Source organism: Pteronotus mesoamericanus, unplaced genomic scaffold (genome assembly GCF_021234165.1).
Source record: "Pteronotus mesoamericanus isolate MK-2021 breed Mesoamerican mustached bat unplaced genomic scaffold, CSHL_Meso_final contig_50, whole genome shotgun sequence".
NCBI classification, from domain to species: Eukaryota; Metazoa; Chordata; class Mammalia; order Chiroptera; family Mormoopidae; genus Pteronotus; species Pteronotus mesoamericanus.
This window is the reverse complement of record NW_026555186.1, coordinates 43,702,161-43,729,290: the sequence shown is the minus strand read 5'-3', so window position 1 is coordinate 43,729,290 and position 27,130 is coordinate 43,702,161. Positions and strand designations below refer to the sequence as shown.

At 37.0% G+C, this 27,130-nt stretch overlaps 1 protein-coding gene across 1 annotated transcript in view; it reads right to left on the bottom strand.

Moving 5' to 3' along the window:
• Positions 1-7,679: 7,679 nt before the first annotated feature.
• ARSK (arylsulfatase family member K) overlaps positions 7,680-27,130 on the bottom strand; it is a 44,526-nt gene continuing 25,075 nt past the window's right edge. Inside the window, exons 4-8 of the mRNA XM_054578610.1 lie at positions 26,739-27,021; positions 24,292-24,463; positions 20,949-21,173; positions 16,079-16,303; positions 7,680-8,183 (exon numbers count right to left, since the gene is read on the bottom strand). Coding sequence (XP_054434585.1) covers positions 7,861-8,183; positions 16,079-16,303; positions 20,949-21,173; positions 24,292-24,463; positions 26,739-27,021 — 1,228 coding nt within the window. The 3' untranslated portion in view covers positions 7,680-7,860. The remainder of the gene's footprint in view (positions 8,184-16,078; positions 16,304-20,948; positions 21,174-24,291; positions 24,464-26,738; positions 27,022-27,130) is intronic.

The window sequence follows — 27,130 nt, the reverse complement described above, 5'->3', positions numbered from 1 at the left end:
ACATTACTAAGACCTGGTAAAACATTAATTTCAAAATTATTAAAATAATACATGCACATTATTTTGAAAGTAAAATGGAACTGGAGGGCTGATAAAAATAAAGGGTTCCCTGTCCTGGCTGGTGTGGCTCAGTGTATTGAGCACTGGCCTTTGAACCAAAGGGTCACTGGTTTGATTCCCAGTCAGTGAACAAGCCTGGGTTGTGGGCCAGGTCTCATGTAAGGGACTTGTGAGAGGCAACCACACATTGATGTTTTTCTCCCTCCCTTCCCCTCTCTCTGAAAATAAATAAAATCTTTAAAAAATAAAAAATAAAGGGTTTCCTGTCACACATCCTGACTCCTTCCCCTCCACACATCCTCACTCCTTCCCCTCTGCTAGAGAGGACCAATTTAGATTCTGTGTGCTGGCATGTACTTCATAATTCTAAATAAGTGTGGCATGCTGTTTATTGATTCAGTGATTTTAGATATTAGTATCTTCTTATTAGATAAAATTCAAGATTTAGCTCTCACACCTTTACCTACTATTGGGACACACAGTACTAGTTTGTCTCAATACTGGTGATGTTTTAAGCGTGACATATATGTTTTAAAAAATAAATATTTATTTTATTATAAAAATAGTGTACATTAATTGCAGAAAAGTTAGACAATACAGATTAGCAACAAAAACCACTTCACAGACCACCCAGAGATGATCATTGTTATCCTTCAGACTATAATGACTACATCTATATATTTACAAAAATAGATCATACTATATATAATACTTTGTATCCTGCTTTTTTCCCTACTTAAAATTGCATTTGGACAACTTTCCCTGTAATCAGTAAAAAATGCGACATAATTATCTGTTTAATGTGAAGTGAACTGCAATGATTTAAAAAGCCCCGTATTTTTGAACAAAGGTTTTCCAGTTTGCAGTTTATAAATAATTTTGTGAAGAACATCTCTTCGCACACATTTTTCCATGCACATTCAATTACTCCCTTATAAAATCCTAGAATTGAAATTGCTAGGGCAAAGCACATGCATTTTTAAAGTATTTTAATACATGGTGCACAAGCAGTATATATGTATTTTTCCCTATAATCCAAACAGTGAGCCTCATCATTGTTTTTAATTTTTCTCACTCTCTTACATGAAAATACTGTGTGTGTTATTTCTTCATTTTTAAATTGAGAACCTTTTAAAACTCTCCAGGCTTGAAGGTGAGAGCCAGGCATCGATAGTTTTTAAACATACGCAGGTGATTCCAATTTGCAGCAAACTTGTGAACCATTGTTCCAGATGGGCAGTTAGTAAATAATGGCCCACAGGTTGAATACTGTGTTTTTAATCCACAAAGTTTCATGGGTACCCAGCCAAGCTAATTTGTCTATTGTCTGTTGCTGCTTTCATGCTACCAGGGCAGAACTGAGTAGTCGTCAAAGAGACCAAATGGCTCACAAAGCTTAAAATAGTATATGCCTTTTTCTTAGAAAAAGATAAAACAAAGAGGGATAGAGTCCCTTGTCAACTCTCCTCTCCAAGCTTTTGCTAGAATTTATTGTTTCTAGGTTCTGCTTTATTGAGAAGGCTGCTCCCTTTTACCCCATCCTGCTATGACCTGTTGTTAGTTTTCTCCTCCAATGTGATAACTGAAAAACTCTAATCCTAACTCCAATTAACTCAACAAGTACTAAGGTTCTACCATGTGCCAGGCACTTGGGATACTTTAGGAAACAAAAAGGAGAAAAGGCCATGACTCTATGGAGCTCTCATCCTAGATGGGAAGAAGGTGTGGGAGACACTATAAGCAAGCTAAATGTGTAAAATAAACTCTGAATTGGGTGGTACTGTTTTCAATGGAGAAAAATAATGCAGGGAAGCCCTTGTGAGAAGGTAGCCTTTGAGCACTGACCTAGGGAGGTAACAATTGAGCCACGTGGAAATTTGAGGAAAGAACTGAACTCTAGGCAGGAAGAACTGACAAGCACAAAGGGCTTGAGGTGGTACAGGGCTGGTGTGTGGGGGTACAACAGGGAGGTCCGTGTGGCTGGAGCAGAGTGAACAAAGTGGCAGTGTGGGTGGAGATGTGGTCTGAGATAGAACATCTGCCAGGATCATTTAGGGCCTTGAAGGCCAATGTAATGACTTTGACTTTTAGAGAGTAAGATGGGAAACCAGTGGAGGGTTTTGTGTATTCAGTGATGTAATCGGATATATTTGAACAGAATCACTCTGGTTGCTGTGGTGAGAATAGACTGAAGAAAACTGTGCAGAGACACAGGGAGACCTTAGAGGGCTATTGCAAAATTCTAGAACAGATTATGGTACATTGCAACAAAGTGGTAGCAGTGGAGGTAATAAAAAAATGAACCCCAAATACTGTCCCCAATCCAGTTGATAATTTGTGTTGGTTTCTCTCAGATTCTGGCATAATTTGTCTTGGTATTGCAAGTTTTTCTTACCCCCCACCCCCCGTGGTTGTTAGATACCATTTTCCATTAGATATTGTCCTTAAAATTCAATTGTACCTAATTATGATCCTGTTTAAAATATTACGAATGCCTGGTAAATTCAAACAATGGATTCCTATTAAAGGTTTGGGATAGAACAAGGTGGCTTATATTTATCTTCACATGCCTGTGTTTTCAGAACTCATCTCTACTGTTGTTTTATTTTTCCCTAAAATTGGTACATATGCCCACACATTAGCTATTTTATGTTTTTTAGTTTTAATTAGGAGATGGAAGGTAGCTTTGCATATTTAAATTTTAACCTTAATAATCTAAGATTGAAATATTTTTCTTCAAAGTTTTACTTTCAAATATACCTGAAGTGAAATTTATTTCTCATAAATTCATACATAACTACAGAGATAAGCTCATACAAATTCACTGAAGAAAAATAAAATAGAGGAGATAAACTGGCTTATAAATAAAACTTCAAAGGCAGTTGGAAAAAGGAATTTAGGTAAAATTATTATGTGCAAGTAAGCTTTTGTTTTACCTGGAAAATATTAAGATAGAAACTGAAAAACTACTACAAACAATAAGGTGGTTTAGTACAATGAACACATAGAAATAGAGTTTGCATATAAACAAAAATCAGAAGATATAATGGAAGAAAGATCCACTTAAAAGTAGCACCACCAACAGCAAATGATAAAACAACTAGGAATATACTCACCTCTGGCTGTGCATTAGGATCAGCAGCAGGAGAGCTTAATAAACAAAACAATAAGAATAAAACAGTGCCTGGGTGCCATACCTAGAATTCTAATTCAATTGGTATGGGGTTTAGGTGGCATTTTTAAAAGGTCCCTACTTTCCAAATACCTCTATGAAGAAACTGATTGGTTTCAGGAAACCTTAGAATACTATTGAATGTTATAACAGAGAACTTGAAGAGAGGGAAAAAGCATACTCTGTTCTTTAGAATAACCGAATATCAAATTCAATTTTCCCTAAACTTGGCTATAAATTTGTTATGATTTTATAAAAAGACTAACAGCATTTTCCATTTTCAAGACTAGATGAATTTTTTCTAAATCTGTATGGAAAAAATAAGTTAGCAAGAGTAACCAGGACAATTCTGAAAAACTGTTGCAAAGGGACTAGTATTGACTACTCCCCTAATAAATTAGGATGGTCCATTGCAAAACAAAAGAATGTTCTGAAAGGACCCGAATGAAAATGAGACGTTAGCATATGATAAAATGGTATTTCAAATCAATAGAGGAAAAGATTATTTAATAAAAGACGTGATATAATAAAGTCACATTTTCTTTTTTAAAATTATATTTTATTGATTATGCTATTCCAGCTGTCCCGATCTTCCCCCCTTTGCTCCTCTTCACCCTACACCACCCACTCCCTCAGGCGGTCCCCACACCATTGATCAGGTCGGTGGGTTGTGCGAGTGGAAGTTCTTTGGCTGCTCCATTTCTTATTCTGTGCTTTATGTCCCCGTGGCTATTCTGTGACTACCAATTTGTGCTTCTTAATCCCCTCACCTCTTCACCCATCCCCCCACACTCCCCGCGTTTGGCAACCATCAAAACACTCTCCGTTTCTATGATTGTGTCTGTTTCTCTTGTTTGCTTAGTTTGTTTTTTAGATTCAATTGTTGATAGATTTGTATTTATTGCCATTTTATTGTTCATAGTTTTAATCTTTTTCTTTAATAAGTCCCTTTAACATTTCGTATAATAATGGTTTTGTGAGCATGAACTCCTTTAGTTTTTTCTTGTATGGAAAAACTTGTATGTACCTGTTCTTCGATTCTAAAAGAGCTTTGATGGGTAGAGTAATCTTGGCTGTAGTTCCTTGCTTTTCAAGACTGAATATTTCTTGCCAATCCCTTCTAGCCTGCAAAATTTCTTTTGAGAAATCAGCTGAGAGTCTTATGGGAACTTCCTCTAAGTAACTTCTTTTCTCTTGCTGCTTTTAAGATTCTCTATTTTTAACCATTGGCATTTTAATTATGATGTGTCTTGGAGTGGGCCTCTTTGCATCCATCTTGTTTAGGGCTCTCTGTGCTTCCTGGACTTGCATGTCTACTTCCTTCACCAAATTAGGGAAGTTTTCTTTCATTATTTTTACAAATAGATTTCCAATTTCTTGCTCTTTCTCTTCTCCTTCTGGCACCTGCATGATATGAATACTGGAAGTCTTAAAGCTGTCCCAGAGGCTGCGTACACTATGATTGGTTTTTTTTGGATTTTTTCTTCTTCTTGTTCTTATTGGTTGTTTTTGCTTTCTTATGTTCCAAATCATTAATTCTTGGCTTCATTGACTTTACTGTTGTTTCCCTGTAGATGTTCTTTATTTAAATGAGAGTATCCTTTGTTTCTGACTGGATCTGTTTTTTTTTTTTTTTCCTGAAGTACCCAGTGAGTTCCTTGAGCATCCTTATAACCAGTGTTTTAAGCTCTGCATCTGATAGATTGTTTATCTCCATTTCGTTTAGTTCTTCTTCTGGAGTGTTGATCTGTTCTTTCATTTAGGCCGTGTTTCTTTGTCTCCTCATTTTGACAGCCTCCCTGTGTTTCTTTCTATGTGTTAGGTAGAGCAGCTATGATTTCCCTGTCTTGGTAGCATGGCCTAATGTAGTAGTCTTCTTGTAGTGTCCAGTGGCAGAGCCTCCCCTATCACCCAAGCCTGGTACTTGAGGTACACCATCCTCTTATAGTTGTACCTCGACCGATGTTGGCAGGTCAATGGGAGGTATTTACCAAGTGCACTCAGCTGCAAGGACTAGCTGTGACCACTGACCACCAACCTCCAATCTCTGTGGAGAATCAGCTGTGCACAGGCAGGGTGGTGGTGCTCTGATGTGGTCTGTAGCTGTCAATTAGGTTGCGCAGGCTCTGGCATTTCCCAGGTGGTGCAGGTTAAGGTCAGCCCTCACCTGTATTTTGGCTAGGGCTACCCTGCCTGATTTATATAGCAATCTGAGATGCCCACTACTTGTGTTGGGCTTGGGGATTTGCAGCGAAGCCAAGCTGTGAATCTAGGCTGGCTGCTGCTAGTGCCAGGCCTGGGGCCACACAGCAAGAAGTGGGAGCTCACTGAAGCCAGCTGTTGCTTGTTTGATAGGATTTAGGAAGTTGTGAAGCATAAGCCAAGACCCACCATTCACATGGAAAAATCATGGTTAACAGCCTCGGTGGAGTCTCAGGGGATCTCCAGGGTGGGGAACACAGTGTTAGGCAGGATGATGGAGTGTCCGATATGGCACTAGCTTGCTCTCTCTGTGGCACTGTCACAGGAGAGCTCAGAAAAGGGACAATGACCCCTGTCTTTTTGTTTGGGAGAAAGCTGTTCCCCAGCTCTCGCCTTGACGCCCAAAACTTCAGATTCTCCTCGTGTGCCACTGGTGCCTTTCAAGCTGCTACCCCAGAGCTGGAGCTCAGAGGGAGTGAGTCTAAGTCCATCTGTGTGTGGATTCTTTAAGGGAACTCCTTAGGACTCAAGAAGTTTCTCCCACTGACTCAATCCTCACAGGTTTTTGCAGCCAGAAGTTATGTAGACTTTTCTTCCTGGCCCTGGAACCCTGGGCCTAGTGTGGGGCTGGAACTCCTCATCCCCAAGATATCCCGCCCAAATTTTTATCCACTGCTCGTGGATGTGGGACCAACCTGTTCTGTCAATCCACCCCTCCTACCAGGTCTGGATGGATGTGGTTTCTTTAATTCCGTAGTTGTCAGACTTCCACTCAACTTAATTTTTGACAGTTCTGAGTGATGGCTGTTCTAATTTTAGTGGTAATTTTGATGTGGTTGTGCAAGGAGGCAAGCCATGTTTACCTACATTGCTATCTTGACCAGAAGTCTCGAAGTCGTATTTTCTAACCAATGGAACCAATGTCTACTCAGTGGAAAGTCAATTGGGTAGCCATACTATAAAACAAACTAAAGTTAGATCTCTCATTGGTAACCACTCCAGATGGGTCAAGGATCTAAGGATGAAAAACAAAACTCGAAAAGAAGAAAAGTGGGGAAGACCATTCTTTCTAAATATATATGACACAAAATCCCAGAGCTACAAGAGCAAATATTCATACATTTCATTGCATGAAAATACCAATTTCTGCATGTCAAAATATGACAACAAAGTCAAAAGGCACACTATATAAAGGAAAAAAAATATTTTCAGCTTCTTTTACAAAGAGCTAATATCTAAAGCATGCCTGTAAAGAAAGAGAAAGACCACTCATCAAAAGAAAAATGGGCAAAGAACAGAAAAATAGGAAAGGTCATAGTAAAGGAAATTCCAATGGTTATTAAATATACGTAAATGTGATATCCATTACTCATAAAAATAAAATAATATATATTTTTAAAAAACTTTTATTTATTGATTTTAGAGAAAAAAAGAAACATTGCCATGTTGTTCCACTTATTTATGCATTCTTTGCTTGCTTCTTGCATGTCCTCTGACTAGGGATCAAACCTGCAACCTTGGCATATTGGGACAATGCTCTAACCAGCTGAATTACCTGGCCAGGGCAGTAATAATATATTTTTAATCTATTAGGTTAGCGAAGGGTGTGAGGGCATACATTTCTGGTGAGAATTTAAGTTGGTATGATTTCTTTAGGGGATAAGTTGATAGTATTTTGTTAGATATTGGTCTTAACCCAGCAATTTCATTTCTATGGATCTACTGTTAAGTGGGGAAAAAAAAGAGAGCAAGATGCAGAACATTTTATGTAGTATGCTACCACTTGTATGCTGGGATAAAAGAATATAAAGTATATGCATGTGTATATGCATGGTGTGTCTCTAAAAGGAAACAGAGGCTGTAGTAGTGGCCTCCAGGAAGGGGAAATGGGTGGCTGGGGGACTGGGAAAGTAGGGAAACTTCAGTCTCACTGTTAATCCTTTGTACCTTTCAGAGTTTGTACCTTGTACATATATTACTGACTAAAAAAAACAGTAATAAAGTCAGCCTTATCCAGGTATCTATGTCCAATCAGATACTCCCATCAAAAAAACCCCAAAAAACCCAACAAATGGTCCATGTCCCATCAGATACAAATAACGCATCAGAAACCATCAGATACTCACAAATTACTATTTTATGGTTCATAAGTAATAGTCAATAATAGCTATTCTACATTTCATGTTTATAAACATGTTAAGAGGAACATAATTTTATATTCTACTATTTGCTTCCATCTTTTTAATACTTCCATTAAATTGTTAGAAGTTAGTAAGAATGCGATGTTAATACTAATCATTTTTGAAAACATAATTCTATAATGGTGGTTTTCTATTTTAAAATAGTGTACATTCTTTAAAAGTAAAAATCAGTAATTATTAAAATTAATACTTAAAACACATAATTAGTCATCTTTTAACAAGTTTCTATATATAGCTCTGGAACATTTTCTTATTTTTGTTCACTTTTTGGGGGGTAATATTGGTTTTAAGCCACTGATCAATTGCACTTTCATACTTCCTTGGTTCTTTCAGCCAGTCTTGATGCCACCTAAGATTTGCTATAACATTTGAATAGTTTTGCCCTACACTTTGTTTCCACTTGATAAACTGCTCTTTATTGTACTGGTGGACAGAAGCAGAAACTTTAGGGTAGTTTATAATGGAACGAAGCTTCTGATCCAAAGAATACACAATGTCTGGAAATTTTGTAGCAATATTTGTTAGTTCATCTGGATCTGAGGAAACATCTGAAAGAAAAAAAATAAATACCTGTCAAAATAATTATTTGCTACAAGAACATTTTTTTAGAATGTCATTACTCTGTGACAGAAAATGTATTAGAATTTATTTTTATTTTCAGTTTCTCTTAGTATAGTAAAATGGACCGTAAAATGGTAAAACAATATACCAAAAGTTAAATACCTCTTTAAATATATGTTCAAATTATCTTCCTTTCTACCATCATCTTCTATCCCATTTTTTCTTATCCATCCTTAGATGGCAGAAACAGTCAAACCCTTGTCACTAGTAAGCTGGCTTAGCCCTAATTCTTCCTGATTTAGATGCCTTGCTAACTTTGATGTGTAGGAAAAAAAAATAGTAATGTTTTTGTTGTCCTATATCAATAGCCCCAAACTAAAGAATATTTTGAGTGAATAATTTTGACATTAGTAACTGGGAAGGAAACTTAGGGATGAATTACTATTAATAATGGCATTAGCACATATTTTATGTGCAAAAAGGGTGCATGGGATGAGTAATACCTTAGTTATAATAATGGTGATTTAAAATTAATTCACAAAATAGTGAGACTAGCAGGCATTATTGTAGGGTGAAAGGAGGATGGACTTTGGCGTCAGACCAGGATTGAAATCCCAGTTCTGCCACTTCTTACCTGTGAGACCTTGCACAGGATCTGAATCCCTTGACCCCTGGCAATCTCTATCAAAATGAGGATTATTGTATCATCTTGTAGGGTTGGGGGCAACGTTAAATATATATGTAAAATGCCAGGCTCCATAAGATATAGGTGTTAATCCTCCAGGACAGCTGAAACCAAGGTATTGGCTACTGATTGGAAAAGATAACCATGAGTATTAGAAGATGCCTTGATCAGAGAAAAACAGTCGTTTAAATATTGAGTTCCAGATCAAAAGCTTTAGGGCAACTACTCTGCAATTCAGATGGTGATTTGCAAAGAAGCTGCTCCTCACATGGGCAACCTTTTGTAGATTGTCTTAGCATGAGAAGCAGCAGGAATTTATTTATTTAACGATAATTACTGGATCTCTTAGGCAACATTATGCAGGTCAGCTCATTACATATCATACTACACTTAAAAAAGGTATCTCACGCTCAGCTACCCTATGTCTTTTGGTGGGAGCATTTAAGATATTTACATTTAAGGTGATTATTGATAGAGAAGTATGTAATGCCATTTTATTGTTAGAATGTTTTCCTCTGCTTTTTTATTTTTTCTCTTTTTCTTCTTCTTAAAGCAAGCCCTTTAACATTTGTTGCAGTACAGGTTTGGTGTTAACAAACTCCTTTAGCTTTTTCTTGTCTGGTAAGCTCCTTATTTCTCCTTTGATTTTAAATGAGCCTTGCTGGGTAAAGTAGCCTTGGTTGTAGGTCACTGCTTTTTATCACCTTGGATATTTCACGCCACTCCCTTCAGGCCTGAAGTGTTTCTGCTGAGTGATCAGATGCTAGTCTAATAGGTGCTCCCTTGTAGGTAATTACCTGTTTTTCTCCTGTGGCTTTTAGGATTCTCTCCTTGTCTTTAAGCCATGTCATTTTAATTATGATATGTCTTGGTGTAGGCCTCTAGGTGCAACTTGCTTGGGATTCTCTGAGCTTCCTGGACTTGTGTGACATTTTCCTTTACCAGACTAGGGAAGTTTTTGGTCAGTATTTCTTCAAGTATATTCTTGATCCCTTGCTCACTCTCTTCTCCTTCTGGTGTTCCCATGATGTGGAGGTTGTTATTTTTCAGGTTGTCCAAAATGTTTCTTAAGCTCTCCTCATGCTTTTAAAAATTCCTTTTTCTTTTTGCTGCTCTGCCTGGGTGTTTTTTTCTACCTTGTCTTCCAAAACACTGATTTTCTCCTCTGCTTCATTTAACCTACTGTTTAGTCCTTCCAGTGTATTATTTATCTTGATACTGCATTCTTTATTTCTGACTTGTCCTTTTTTATGGTTTCTATGTCTTTTTTCATGCTGTTGAGTATCCTTATAATCATTACTCTAAATTCTCTGATAAACTGCTTGCCTCCTTTCATCTAGTTAGGGAGAATTCTTTTGTTCTTTCGTTTGGAGTCTCTTTCTCTGTCTTCCCATTTTGGCTGCTTCTTTCTATTTTCTGCCTTAGATGTTAAACTAATCGACCGTTAAACCGATCAGTTGTTAATCTAATCAATCTGTAATCAGCACTCAGGCTTAAGCAGCACAGGGTGGGGCCGAATAATTCCTGGGAACAGGGCTATTGCTTCCCCTCAGGCTAATGCCATTTAGATAGGAGTGCTGTGCCTCAGAAAAATGGCTCTGCAGTATGGGAAACGACTCAGCAGAGGGATCCTGGTAGCTGTTCCTTCAGTTCTCTCCCCGGAGCCACCAGCTCCAGACTCTCCTCAAGCATCTCTACTCCAACCTGCCCTCCCTTTGCCTGAGCCCAGGGTAAGTGGCTGGAAATGAAATTTAAAAAAAAAAAATTTATATATCATGTTTATTCTATTACAGCTGTCTCAGTTTTTCCCCCTTTACTCCCTTCTACCCATCCCACCCCTACCCCCTGCTCCCACAGTCAATTCCCACTCTGTTGTCCATGTCCATGGGTCATTCATACATGTTCTTTGTCTAGTCCCTTCCCCTGCTTTCTACCATTGTCCTCCTTCTCCATCCCCTCTGGTCAATTTCAGTCTGCTCCATGCTTCCATGCCTGTGGTTTACTTTGTTCGTTAGTTTATTTTGTTGAATAGAATCCACTTATAGGTGAGATCATATGGTATTTGTCTTTCATCAACTGGCTCATTTCACTTAGCTTAATATTCTCCAGTTCCATCCATGTTGTCACAAAAGGTAGGAGGTCCATCTCTCTCTCTCTTTCTTTTTTTTTTAAATGTCTAAGTTCATTATAAAATATTAAAAAATTTAAAACCATTATATAGTCTCAGCAATTAAACCAATATGACACCAGCACAAAAATAATCAAGTAGATCAGTGAAATATATTGAGCATTCTAGAGACAAATGTATCTAACAGTGTAATATATGATTAAATTGATATTTCAAATCAATGGGTAAAGTAGGGCTTATTCCACAAATAAGGTACATGGACCACTATTACTTGAAATAAAACAAATATAGAGCCCTATTTCACACAGTATACAAGAAATATTCAGGTGAGTTAAAAATCAATATGTAGAATCTAAGGAGTTTTAGGAGAAAATACAAACTAATATTTTTCTTACCCTGAAGTAAAATATTCAAACCCAGAAGCTATAAAGTAAAATATTGACACTATGACTATATTAAACATTTAAGACTGTACAGTAATATACATATAAAAAAGGTTAAAGGACAAGTAATACAATAAGAATGTATTTGCAACACATCTAAAAAAGGGTTAATTTTTTTTTTGAAAAAATTCTACAAACATTTAATAAAAAAATGGATAAAGAATACCAAAGTCATTTAAAGCTTTTTAAAAATAATAGAAATAGGCAAGAAATATACAAAAAACAGGTTTAGTTTCAACAGATAATGAAAGAACAATTAAAAGAACACCTTATTGCCATAATCAGATTAATAAGTATTAAAAATACTGGTAATATCAAGTATTGGCAACTGTGAAAGGAACTGGGTATTCATAGACTCTTTTCCTTCATCTTGAAGGAGTCCCTTTAGCATATTTTGTAGTGCTGGTTTGGTGGAGGTGTATTCTTTTAGCGGTCTTTTGTATGGGAAATTCCTTATTTCACCTTCCATTTTAATTGAAAGCCTTGCTGGGTAGAGCAGTCTTGGTTGCAGGCCTTTGCTTTTCCTTACTTGGAATATTTCTTAACACTCCCTTCTGGCTTTCAGTGTTTCTGTTGAGAAGTCAGGTGCTAGCCGTATCAGGGTTCCCTTATATGTTACTAGCTCTTTCTCCCTTGCTGCCTTTAGGATTCTCTGTTTGTCTTTGATATTTGCCATTTTAATGATGATGTGTCTTGGAGTGGGCCTCATTGAGTTCCTCTTGACTGGGACCTCCTGTGCTTCCTGGACTTGTGTGACTTTTTCTCTCCTCCAATTAGAGAAGTTTTCCATCATTACTTTTTCAAACAGGTTCTCTATCCCTTCCTCATCCTCTTCTCCTTCTGGTATCCCTTTTATATGGATATTACTACGTTTCAGGTTGTCCTGCATTTCCCTAAATACCTCTTCATTCTTTCTGAGTCTTTTTCATTTTCTTGCTCTTTCTGGGAGCTTTTTTATACCTTGTCCCCTACCTCGCTGATTCGATCCTTGGCTTCATCTAGCCTGCTTTTGATTCCTTCTACCGTGTTCTTCAATTCAGACATTGTATTCTTCCATTTCCTCTTGTCTCTTACTGATAGTTTCTATGTCCTTTTTCATGCTGATAGGTTTGCAGTAAGTTCCTCATAGTTTCCCTGTAGTTTTTTGTAATTCTCTCTGAGTTCACTGAGCTCATTGAGCTTCCTTAGAAGTTTTTTAGAATTCCATATCTGATAGTTTACTTGCCTCTATTTCATTTAGTTCGCTTTCTGGGGATTTCTCCTTTCCCTTTGAGTGGGGGTATTTCTTTGTCTTCGCATTATTTGTGAGACTCTTTTTTTTCGCTTCTGCTTCTTAAGTTGATCTGTCTCAATTTCCTGACTTTGTGGTATGAACTTCTATAGTAGGAGACTGCTGTTTTTACTTTCTGGATCTGCCTCTAATGATGTCAGATGTCGTTCCTGTCTGACCTTAGGCAGTCTGTTCAAGACTTCCAGCAATCTACTGTCTGTGGCTGTCTCCTTCAGCAGTTAATCTAGTCACTCTGCATTCAGAAGGCCACCTTAGACAGCTCAGGGCTGGGTGGAGACCTTCCTGGGGGTGGGGTTATTGGGTCCTCTCATGCTGCTGCCGTATGGGGGAGGAGTCAGCACTGGGATCCTGCCGTCTACTCTGTCCGTTCTCTCCTTTAGCCAGGAGATCTCCTTTAGCCTCTGTGCCCCCTTTAGCCAGGGATCTACTATCTGTGGCTGCCACTCTGCGCTCAGCAGGTGACTTAGACAGCAAAGGACAGCAAAGGGGTGGAATCCCACCTGAGGGTGGGGCTACTGGGTCCTCTGACACTGCTGCTGCTCAGGGGGAGTGGTCTCTGCCTGAGCAAGATGGCTGCTGCTGCATGGGGGATGAGTCAGCACCGAGATCCCGCTGGCTACTCTCTCATTTCTCTTCCCAAAGCCTCCTTCCCCAGTCTCTCCTCAGGTGTCTCTAGCCCACTCTGCCCCCACCTTTGCCAGGGACCAGGGTAAGTGGCTACAAATAAAAATTTATGCGTTGGCCCTTTAAATGGTTCTTTGCGTCTCCAGCCGCCAGTTTCTGGGAGAGAGCAACCATGACGCTTTTTGCAGCTGGCTGTTTTCTGTGTACTTTTTGGGCTCTGGTGCTGTAGGCTAGAGATCCCCCCTTTTGGTTTAGACCCTGCTCTTCTTGGGGGGGATCCAATTGGCCGTTTCAATATCCTTCTGGTGCTGCTGCCCATGGGCGCCCCTCTCACTCCTTACCAGTTACATTGCGCTAAAGCTGATTCTTCTGTCTCCAAGGTTACGAGGCTGCTCTCTTGCTTTTGTTCAGTTGTTTGTTCCAGGTGATTTCTCCACAATTTAGTTGTTATTCCAGGTTGGTCCTGGGAAGAGGTCAGTGTGACTTCTACTCACTCCTCTGCCATTTTGATTCTTTTGCAAATGAAATTTTTTGATTGGCCCTTTAAGAGGTTCTCTGCATCTCTAGCCATCTCTCCCTGGCAGACAGAAACCCTGCTGCTTTTCACAGGTGGATGTTATCTGGGTTTCTTTCTGGCTTTGGTTCTATAGGCCAGGGAGCCTAGTTTGGGGTTTAGACCCCGCGCTTGTCGGCGAACTCCAGCTGGTGAAATATCCCTCTGGAACTTCAGTTGTCATCCATGGGAGCCTAGCCAGCCCTCTTGTGCCTTTCCCCAATCCCGCCTATCAGTCTTGTTGTGGTGTAGGGGTTTCTTCCGTCTGTCCTTGGTTCTAAGATTTCTTTACAGCTAGTGTTCAGATGGTTATTCTGGATGAGTTCTCTACAATTTAGTTGTAATTTCAGGTGGGTCCTGAGAGGAGGTTAGTATAGCTTCCACTTACTCATCTCATTCACAATTGCTTCAAAAAGAATAAAATACCTAGGAATAAACCTAATCAAGAATGTAAAAGAGCTGTACACGGAGAATTATAAGACACTGAAAAAAGAAATTGAAGAGGATAAAAATAAGTGGAAGCACATACTGTGTTCATGGATAGGAAGAATTAACATCATTAAAATGTCCATACTATTGAAAGCAATCTACAGATTCAGTGCAATTCCTATTAAGATTCCAATGACATATTTCACAGAACTAGAACAAATATTTAAAAAATTTATATGGAACCAGAGAAGGCCCCACATAGCAACAGTGATCCTGAGAAAGAAGAACAAAGCTGGAGGAATCATGCTACCTAATATCAAACTATACTACAGGGTCATCATAATCTAAACAGCCTGGTACTGGCATAAAAACAGATGCAAAGATCAATGGAACAGAATAGAGAATCCAGAAATAAATCCACACCGTTATAGTCAATTAATATTTGACAGAGGAAGTAAGCATATACAGTGGGCTAAACATAGTGTATTCAATAAATAATGTTGGGAAAACAGGACAGATGCATGCAGAAAAATGAAACTAGACCATCTTCTTAAACCACACAGAAGAATAAATTCAAAATGGATCAAAGACTTAAATGTTAGACCTAAAGCCATAAAAATCCTAGAAGAAAACATAGGCAGCAAAATCTTGGATATTGCTTGTAGAATTTTTTTATCAGATGTATCTCCCCAAGCAAGGGAAACAAAATAAAAAATAAACAAACGGGACTACATCAAACTAAAAGATTTTTGCACAGCAAAGGAAAACATCAACAATATAAAAAGATTACCCACAGAATGGAAGAACATATTCACTGATATATCTGATAGGGGTTGATATCCAAAATTTATAAAGTACTTACAAAACTCAACACCAAAAAAACAAACAACCCAATTAAAAAATGAGCAAAGGACCTGAATAGACACTTCTCCGAAGAGGACATACAGATGGCCAACAGACATATGAAAACATGCTCAACCTCACTAAGCATCAGATAAATGTAATTTAAAACCACAATGAGACACCATCTCACACTTGTCAGAATGGTTATCAATAAATCAACAAACAACAAGTGCTGGTGAGGATGTAGAAAAAGGGGAACCCTTGTTCACTGTTGGTGGGAATACAAACTGCTACAGCCACTGTGGAAAGCAGTGTGGAGATACCTCAAAAAACTAGAAATGGATCTGCCTTTTAACCCAGCAATCCCACTTCTGGGAATATATCTGAAGGAACCCCAAAACAGCAATTCGAAAGAACATAAGCACCCCTATCTTCATTGCAGCATTATTAACAGTCAACAAGACAGAGAAGTAGCCCAAGTTTCCATCAGTAGATTAGTGGATAAAACAACTATGGGACATTTACACAATGGAGTTCTACTCAGCCATAAAAAAGGAGAAAATTTGCAACAGTATGGATGGACCTGGAGAACATTATGCTAAGTGAAATAAGCCACTTAGAGAAAGACAAATACCATATGATTTCACTCATATGTGGAATCTAATGAACAAAAGGAACTAACAAGCAAAACAGAGACAGACTCACAGATGGAGAGCAGATGACAGTTTAGGGGATGGAGGGATGGCGCCAAAAGGATGAAGGACTCATGGGCGTGGACAACAGTGGGTGACTCTGGGGGAGTGGGGTGTAAGGGGACTAAATGGTAATGGGAAAAATACAATTAGGATTAAATTTTAAAAAATATACATAAAAATCAACAATTTACCAAAGAGTTGAGGCAGTACTGAAGTACCATCAGAGTAGGCTATATACTTCCACTGGTTAGTTCGCAGCATGTAGGTGGAAGCATTCACATTGCATCCATGAAATTCACTCAGAATCCAGGGCGGATGTAGGTTTTTGGATTTACTCTCATTCTTAAATATTTCTGATGATAATGGCAACAAAGAGTATCCACTCAGGTTCTGAGGCAGAGGAATTCCAGCAATATCTATAACACATAATACACTATTTTAAAATAACTCATTTTTTAATTTGTTAGATATTCATAAATGACATCATTAAAAGTCATGGAGACTAGAGACTATATGGGTTTTGTAAATAGACTGTCTGGAGCCAAGTGTTTACTAGCCATGCTTGTGCATGTTATTAACTACTTTGAACCTCAGTTTTCTCATTTGTAAAAGGGTAATAATAGTAATGGCACCTGTATTTCATAGGTTTCAATATGATAATTATGTAAAATTCTGAGACCAGTGCCTGGCATAAAGGAAACCCTCAACAAATATTAATTAATATTATCAGTCCTTTATTTCTCAGTGACTAAATAATCACTGTTGTTCCTCACATTTGTACCATGAGATAGTCATAAGAACTATATAAGAAAGGGACTTGTTCACCACATATGTTTGCAAATAATGGTTAAAATTAAATAGGTAAATTTACTGTAGATATATATTTACTGCTATGTATCATAAACCTTAAGAGGTGGTATATACTAAGCCCTGTGTCCAGAGTTATTTGATGGCAGAACTTTTTTTTACCTCAAAGTAGTACCTTGAGGAATTCGTATTTTATAGAACATATGCTGGAAAATCCTAGGTTATATTGATTTAGGGAAAAATATTTTTTTTCCTCATCAAACATAGACATGTAAGCCATAGCATAAGAAATGTCTAGCTTATAAAGTGGTTGTTAAAAAGAGGTATTTTTAATGTAGCATAATTTAAAAATTACTTTTAAGGTATTTTTCTTTAATTCAAACTATGTTTTTTCTATGGAAAAATTACCATTAATTATGGCTGGGTACTTGGGAGAGTTCCAAAATGAGTCTGTAGTTGCCCTCTCTTGCCCTTTTCTGGTTTCAATGTTCTATGCTTTCATGTAAAATTAAATATTTCCAATGAAAAATGGAAATAATATATCTGCATTGCTAGAAATTAAACAAAATTGAATAGGAAAGTTAGTCTGACTATAAGTATTTGAGGAGAAACAAGTTAATTTAAGGAGAATAAAGAAATAGAAAAAGATCTCTGTAAGTCTTCAGAAGGTACCTGTTTTACATATAACTTAATTAAAATTTTCATATCTTCTATTTCTTTGCAAGGGGCATATTGCAAGTACTAATCTTCTCCCAACCAATCATAATGAGGGCATTTTGGGGAAAGAAAGAAAAAGCAAGAGAGCAAGAAGTAAAGCAAGAAAGAAAGAAAAGAACTACAGATCTCGTATCACAGAAATGTACATTTGAAACCTATATGATCTTATTAACTAATATCACCCCAATACATTTAATTTTAAAAAAGAACTATTTCAGAGATAATTGGTTAAAAACAGGAAGCAGGAGGAAAGATATTGAAGAGAACATGCATGAGAGAAAGGAACTACCCAAGATGAAACTAATTGCACTACAAGACAGATGGCAACTTCCTGTAAAGTTGGCTGTAAGGAAAGGCTGGCCCTGGGTCTATTATGTGTGTCAGCCATCAGGTGGCACCACCAGCGAGCGAGGCACAGGAAGGAGAGAAGAGGACTTTGAAGATGGTTGGGAAGCAGGGACCAACTGACATAAATTCATGACTGGGAAGTTCCTGCATTTAGCATTTTAATAACCTTTAATACTTAGACATACCTTATTTCATAACCATTCTTAGCCTAAGTTTTCCTAAAGAAGCTTGAAAGCCTAAGAAAATTTACATGATTTTCCTGTGTTTATATGAAAAGTAGTAAGCTAGGATAATAGTACATTTAAGCAAATTTTTTTTTCACTTATTCAACAAACTAGGTTCTATTCTATGAGTAGGAAAAAACAATGGACAAAACAGATAAGCTCTCTTAGAGCTTACCTTCTAATTGGGGAAGACAGAGAAATATGTCAGATGGTGGTAAAAGTAATGAAGAAAAATAAAGCAGGATAAGGGAGATAGAAAATGATGGCAGTTATGTGTTTATGTGCTGTTTTATATAGTGTGATGGAGGAAGGCCTCTCTAATGAGGTAACACTTTAACAGAGACCTGTGGGAAGGCTCAAGGGAGCCCTGTAGATATCTGAGGGAAGGGCACTAGCTCAGAGAATAGAAAGTGTAAAGGCCTGGAGGCAGGAACCTGCTCGGTTCATCCCCAGACACCAAGGTGTCCTCTAAGGCTAGAGCAGAGTAAGACGTAAAATTGTAAAAGGTGAATTGGGGAGAGGAAGAGGTCACGTTGGACTCCTCTGCCCAGTTAGAGATGTTGGGTTTTACTCTAACGAAAATGGGAAACCAGTAGAGGATTTTCAGCAGAGTTGTGACATGGTCTCACACTAACTACTGTATGGTGGACTGATTAAAAGTGAGTATAAGGAGAAAGTAGGAGTTACGAAGCTATATGACAGGAGTCCAGGCAAGAGATAATGTGATTTGTTTCTAACTTATTATTGTTAATAATAAGGTATATTATTAGCAGTGGAACAATATACCTTTGTAAATTGATGTTGAATAAAACCCATGTCAAATATCCATACTCTTTTATAAATATCTTATGTCTTTATTAACTTTTCTATGCCTAAGGAAACTGCATATTCATTTCTCATATATTTATCAATAATTTTCTTACAAGGATTTTAGCTTAAACTGCTTTTCAAAAAGCTCGATGATCTTTGTGTAAAGCCATTTTCCTTATTTTTTCTTCTAGCAGATTTGGATGAAGAGGGAAAAGGTTATATTTCTTCCTGACCATATGAGTAGATAAGGAATTAGACTGGTATGACAATGATCCAAACTATGTGCATTTTAAGGGCATGCCTAAGAAAAATAAAAAATATTAATGATACAAAATATAACATTTAATTTTTTACCATGTTCCAGTCATAGTTCTAAACCATGGAAGAGCCACTATTATTTCCATTTCATTCATAAGAAAATTGAAGACCTGAGATATTAAGTAACTTGCCCAAGGCCAAACAGTTGGTAAATACTGAAGGAGGAATATGAACTTAGGCAGCCCAGGATCTCTGATTCTTCAGTACTACATCACTGTCTTGCTTTGCTGCAGTTATTCGATTTCACAGTAGTTTTCAGCCAATAAAAACAAAATGGTCTATACTAATTTGCAACAGGAAATGAGGATTCCCTTTTGCCATTTGTGACAGCATGGATGGACCTAGAGGGTATTATGTTAAGTGAAGTCAGTCAGTCAGAGAAAGACAAGTACCATATGATTCTACTCTTGTGTGGAATCTGAAAAACAAAATAAATGAACAAATCAGAACAGACTCATAGATACAGAGAACAAAATGATGGTTGCCATAGGGAAGGGGACTAGGAGGACTGGGTGAAAGGGTGATGGGATAGGAAGTACAAATTGGCAATTATAAAAGAGTCATGGGAGTGTAAGTACAGCATAGGGAATATAAATAATATTGTAGTAACTATGGTATCAGCTGGGTACTAGACTTATTGGGTGATCGTAAGTTATATAAATATCTAATCACTGTGTTGTACATCTGAAGCTATTATAATAATGTATGTCAACTATAATTGAAAAATAAAAAATAAAATAAATAAAAACAAAATAGTCTATGGAGAATGCCCCTGCCAACCCTCCACTAAGATCTGGTAACAATGAGGGTTTTGCGGTTTAAATCACTAGCAATTAAGCATTCTTTTAAACATAACTGTGTTTTAAGGTAATTAGATTTTCACAATGCAAAAAAATCTGGCTTTATTTTTATTTTCAGTTATAATTGTTTCTGGTACCATTTTACTATCAAAAGGATGCTGATTTGGACAATAAATTAGACTTTATCTCAATAAGCAAACAAACACAACAAAAAAATTCCTGTTCATATAGTTTTTAAAACCTACATTTTCTTTTTAATAATACATGGAGGTCATTTTCACTTATTATTTCATCTTCTAAAATAAAGTTGACTATTTTTTACCCACTCTATTACTACTATATATCCATACTGTTTCTACTTTTTAACCAGAGATAAATCTTTCTGTATATCTATAGTTTATTTTCTAATATTAGAATTTTAGAATTGTACATGGGTGTGCACATTTTGAAAAATAGTGCATACTGTTTTATCTCGATTGTAAAACAGAAGATTTGAACCCAAGGCAAATATAAACAATACTTAAAGAAAAGTGATTTAAACATTGCTTATTAATCAACTAACATATAAGGTGATAGATAGGATGAGTAGGAACAGACTAGGATATTTTACAAAGTTTTGAACAGTGGAAGAGATGCTGGAGGAACTGTGTGAGGTCCCAAGGTGCCTACTTTGAAGGCATCATTGTCCTATGTACAATATTTCTTTGTATCTTGTAACTTCCTCAATAAACGCCCCTATTTTTCATAGTACATGACTGGATACTTTCTGGACAGACTTGTACATATCATATCTATGAAGTTATGAACCTGAATATCTTATGTGGCTTATTCCATAGTCATATCCTGATGTGATGAACACAAGAAAGTGAAGGCCAAGGGAACCTGAGGAATATTATCCTCATATTTCAGATAATGGATTTGACTCACAGTTAAAGGAGCTGCTCAAGGTTAAAAACAAGTCAGCAGGGCCTGACTACTTTGCTTATTCATTCTCCAGCATTATTACAAATAAAAATTTATAGAATTACATTACTTACCAAGCATAGTCGGAAAAATATCCACAAGAGAAACCATATTTGATACTTGTAGGTTGGCCTGAATCCCTGGTCCCATTATTAAGAGTGGAACATGGGCACTAGCTTCGTACATGCTCATTTTATAAAACTGACGGTGTTCCATGGCCAGCTCTCCGTGGTCTGAGGTATAAATGACAATAGTGTTCTCAAGAAGGTCTAACTGGTGAAGAGCCAAAATAATTTCACCTACAATATAATCAAGATAAATCTTAATTAGCTTTTAATTAATGTTTTATTCTATCATTATAAAGTTTGTAACATCTCTATGATTATCATAATACTTCTTAACGTCTGGTATTATTTACTGCTCTTAAGTAAATAATACCAAGTTTCATGTGCCTCTTCCTCAATTTATAGACAAAAGAGAGGAAGGAGAAAGTATAATGCCTATAGGATGGTTTCTTTTTTTGAAGATCATGCTGGCATGCTTTCTATGTTCCTATTGGAGAGTAGGGGGAATTGATTGCCTTTTAGTGACTTGAAAGAAAGAATAAAAACCACAAGTCTGGACATCAGCACTATACATGTCTCAGATAATGAAAGGGTTGACATCACATTGACACGCAATTCCTGCCTAATGGGAGGTGGTAAAGAGGGGTCAGAACTCCTCTTCTGTGCTACCCTTTTCCCAAATCCACAACTGCCAAAACTTGACCATGAAGGTGGCAGAGGGTTACGGAAATCCCATGTTTGAAGAAGGGCTGGAAGCAGTACAAACAGTATATGAGTGTGATTTAGCATATTCCTGGACAGGGAATGCCTGCACAGTAAAATTTCTCTGGTCAGTCCCTGTTCCTTTGTGTCCTGAAACTTCCTCCTCATTATAATTAAGAGATCATTGTAAGGCATAGTCCAGAGAGAACAGTCTTCCCTATTTGGGGAGTTCCTTAATCTGGGATACAGAGTGCTGTATTATTTAAAAAATAAAATAAAAAACAAAACAAAAAATGACAGGTGATTCAGAGGTCCAGTCAGAAATGAGACCCAGTGCTCCGTGGAGTTACTGACGGAGTTCTGACCATCGGGGTCTTTCAACTGGACAACTGTAATTGCTTCCCAATTGGCCTTCTTGCCTGCAGTCTGCTTTGCTTTCCACGGTATTCCTTGTACCACTCTAGTGGATACCTTTCTAAAATTTCTGATCATGTCACACCCAGTTTAAACCTTTTTCACAGCCTCCCATCATTTAATTCTTTAGCATGACACACAAAGCCCGTCTGCTCTCCGAGCTAAGTACCCTCAAACCTTTAACTTTTACAATTAGTTCAGACTTTCCTGCCTTCTATGTCAAATGTCTTTTCTCCCATCGACTGCTTAGCAAATTGCCATTCTTCCTTTATGACCCAGTTCAAGCGTTTTCCCCTGGTGAAGCATTCCCTGCTCCTCTAGGCAGAGTGAATCACTCTGTCCTCCAAGACCCCACGGCTTGTGCACTGCTGTAGTTACAATAATGTGTTACAATTGCTGGTAAATGCTTACAGAGCTTTTACTATGTGGCAGGCACTATGAATGCAAAGCTAGGCACCTAAGATGCAATGTTGAATAAGACCGAATGTCCCTGCCCTCATGAAGCTCCTATTTTTCAAGGGAAATGGACAATAAACAAATAAATAGAAAAAATAATTAAAGATTATGATGTAAGCAAACAAGGTATCGGGTGGGTAGGGTGATGGGGAGGGCGTACTAACTCAGAGTGGTTGGGAAGACATTCCTGTGGAGGTGACACCTGAACTGACAGCTGAAGAGTGACAATAGTCAGCCATGTAAAATACAAAGGGAAGAGCGTCCCAGGCAGAGGCAACAGCGAATAGAAGGCCCTGAGGTAGAGTGCGCGCCTAGAGGGTTTTTAATTAATACATAATTTCTTGATAACCCTCACCTTAATACTACTAGCGCCTCACATAGTGCCTGATTGCTAGGAGGCACAAAATGTTGAACAAGTACTGTGAACAGTAATAAATAGTATTGTATTTGGTGACCAAACTAGTTGTAGATTTAACAACAAGGATACAATGTATTTCATAACCGTTGCAACTTGAAGTAGGCCACTGCACTTTTTCCCCTGAAGAGACTTCAAGAACAGTATCCCCACAATCCCTGCATAACATTATATACTATTTCGCTTTAGTAGATACGGATGAATGGACAGCTGCAAACATTCAAGAGATTCCCAGGATGCAAATGGGTGACTATCACTAATATCAGAAAATACATAAATACAATTCAACATTTGTATGTATTTTAAGATTAAAGAAACTTACTTAAAATCTTGCTTGCATTTTAAATTAAGTAGTTGGAAAATCTTTAAGACTTTTAATACAGACTATACTTGCTATATGATAAATAACTTATCCATATGGCTGTTTTGCTTCCTGTTTTATACTTTTCTATTTTTGCATAATGAATGCTTTTTAAGAAATAGCCATTCCCATACTTTGCTAAGGAAATTATGCTCTATTCCACTGTGCAGCACAATAAATGGTATGGTTTTTTTTGAAAAGAACTTGTTATAAAAGTATGTTTTTTAAACTAGGGTTTCTCCACCTGAAGTGGAAACTGCCATAACTCTACAAGTGAGTAGGCAAAACACTTTCCTGACAATCATTTTACAGGGACAGGTTTGGTTTTGAGTTGAATTAGAGAAGGAAATTCACTATGATTCTGGACCAGAATATAGGTGGGGAAACTGACGTCACCCCTAGTTAAGCCTTGCTCTGAGGGGCCTGAGGAGAAGTTTTTGTTTTGTAGTTATTACAAGTCTGGGGGAAGTCACAAGACTCTACAACTAAACTGTCTCATCTCCTTGAACCTAAGCTGATTACAATCACCTGTCACATGTGTATCTGTGTTTTACTGAACACAGGCATACTTAGGGATGTTTCAGGTTATGTCGTACACCACTCAATAAAGTTGTAATCTTTAGTTTGTATAAAATGTAACATCTATGAAGTGCAATAAAGAGGTATGCCTGTACTCAGTACTGATTAAAGCTGGTAAAAGGCTTTGTTTAAAGCAGATGGTATAGCTTTCTATGACCCTTTCTTTGTATATGAACAAATCTAAGCATTTATTAATTTATGAATAATTAAAATGGAAAAGGGTTTTAGTCTACTGTTATTAATGAAAATTATCCAATTTTTATATGTGTCAAGAGCCTTATAATCCTAAATCTGAAGTACCTAAGCAACTGATAAAAGAAATTATCTCAGGATGTTCATACAAGTCACCAACCAGCATAATCATAGTTTCTTGGGAAAATATTATACATTTTCTTCATGTAATTGCTAATTATTATACCACCTACCAAGCATGGCATCTGTCTCAGCACACATAGCGTAATAAAATGCTCTAATATTCTTAATTTCTTTTTCTGTAAACTTCCCAGTGCAGTTTTTTGTATAAGAAGAGTAATAGTCTATAGGGTGCATTTCTGACAGAGGCAACCACTTTGGGATTTTGATGGCATCATAAGACACCTAAAAGGGGAGGAAAACAAAGTAGTAATGTCCCTCTCATCCAATAAGTATATTTTAATTATTTAAGATAGTAGAAAAGAATGGTTATGAATTATGTACAGGAAATACTAAATCAAATACATAATTTAGGAAAAAAGTTAATATTCTCAGTAGTAACAAAAGTTATATATATTAATATTTATATATAGTGAGATAGTTGTGAAAATTTTTAAAATTATACATGTCAATGAAAATAACATGAGCTGTATTAGACAGCATCTTAGTACAGAGAAAGGGTCTAAGCACTTTAGAGTCGTGTGATCAATTCAAATTTCAGAATCAACAACCTAAGAATGGAGACTCCTTTTCTCCAATAGTTTACTAGTAAAAATGACACCATATAGTGAGATAGCCAATTGTTTGTTAAAAATAAATACAACTTTTTCAGAGAAATGCTTAGTTTTGATGAAAACAAGACAAAATTTAAATCATATATAACTTTTAGTCACATAACCTTAAAAAGTTCAAGTATCTACGTATTATTTACTTCAAAGTTATTTGAGTCATTCCATTAGGCTTGTACTAACTCCAAATGAATTTTTAGAGATGGAGCCAGTTAGAACTTTTTAATAAGACATGATGTATTTGAAACTTTGACAATATTTCCTTTAAAATAGGGTGCGCTAAACAGTGTTTCTGATTAGAATTTGTTTTTTTAAATCCTTACCTGGGGATATGTTTACTGATTTTAGAGAGGGAGGAAGTGAGACAAATAGAGAAACATCAATCTTTTGTTTCTCCTACGCGCCCTGACCAGAGATTGAACCTATAACCTTGGTATGAGCCCTGACGGGGGAATCAAACCCGCAACATTTTTTGGTGTACAGGACGACATTCCAACTGACTGAACCACCCAGCCAGGGCCTGAGTAGAGTTTTTAAAGTAAGTTAAATCTGATTTAAGATGACATGTTTCAAAACTCAGGCAGTCTTTCCTATGAATGGTTCAGATATGCACAGATTTCAGTTACCGCGGTTTAGTTAGGCAACACCAGTTTCCCAGCGATACGGTTCGGCCTTTAGTTACCAAGGCATATTAACTGTGAGTTACTGCATAAAGTACAAGCTCTCGCATTCATATGCTGCTAGCTCTTTGGTCTACAAATCACTATATGAATGAAAAATGTGTATCAGTGATTAATCAGGCCGTTTCTTTCAAAGTCTGTCACTGATTGGTCACTGCACATCTTTTATTCAGTATACACACAGACAACAAAGTGTGTAAGTTGTGCTGCCTTCTTGTCCCCTGGTGATAAGTCCATGTGACACTGTATAAAAATGGGTAATCAAAAGAGGGAACTGGTTTACAAAGATGAATGTAAAATAAAGAAATGAAAAGTGGTAACACTGGAAGTAAAATTTGAATCAAACATTGATTGGAGTTATAGAAGAAAACGCTGACGTGGGCATGTTGTCACTGCTAGATATGCAGCCAGAGGAACTTCGTGAAGACACTCTCATCGATATAAATGGGGACGGTCACTGCAAAAAAGGATAAACATATCCTAGAAGAAGTGACAGTGGCAAAAATTTTCATGTGAAAGGGACTCTCAGAAATATATCACAACATGGAAACTACAAAGGGCAAAATGTTGGAAGATAATCCAAATTTAGAAAGGAATAGAACACCTGCCCAAATATAGAGAGGAGGCTTGCTCCCTATCTAAATTACAAAATGAGAATGCAAGCACTGTTCAAACTACTCTCGATCATTTTTTACAAAAAGCAAAACACTTTTTCAATGTTTCTAGTGTTTTCAGTTACAGCATTTTAAATAAATATTAGTTTTACTGTTTTTCATTTTGCTGTACATTTATGGCCCCAAATAAGGGAGATTTCAATGTTTTGACAAATGTTTTGAGTCCTAGAAAAATGGTCACTCTCCGAATTGATTATTAAGATCTTTGTGCTATTTTGGCCTGCATTTTTATTTTAAAAATCCTAAACTGGGCAAAGTGAATGCTACCTTCATTCCTTAAAGAATGTCTTTCAATTTCTCTTTTAATAGACACATTGTATGCAAGTGAATTCAATTCAGAAGTAGGTTTCTAAGTGTTAGCACATTTTATTTGTGTAAAATTCCCCCTTCAGGTTTTGTCAGTCATTGGTCAATTTGATGTAATGAAAATATGCAATATTTAAATTTTTTAAAAAGTGGTAATAAAAGAAACTGAGTAAATACCAGTAACATACAGATATAATGTTAACTTCCAGTTTTGAGCACACATTGTACTTACTTTCTTAAGCCAGTAACGAGATGTGTGAAATGTTGAAGATCCAAAATTTTCTCCTGAAGATGGTGAAGGATAAGGGTGTGGTAAATTTAATCCCAAATACAGAACAAATGGTTGAGTGTGAGTACTCGCTGCTTTTCTTAACCAGTTTACTGCTCTGTCTGTATTCTTCCAGTCCTTTTCCATTACTCTTACTTTAGTCTTTTTAGGGATAAGATTAACCATAGGTCTGCCTTCTTGTCTGAGTAAAAAAGCAACATCCCTTGTCCATGCTTCCACACGGTTACTGGGGAGGCAAGAAGACAGGTATACTCGAAGGTACTTTAAAGGTTTTAAAAACTAAGCATAAGAAAGCAAAATGGAAAATTATTTTTATTTTTTTTAAACTTGACAAA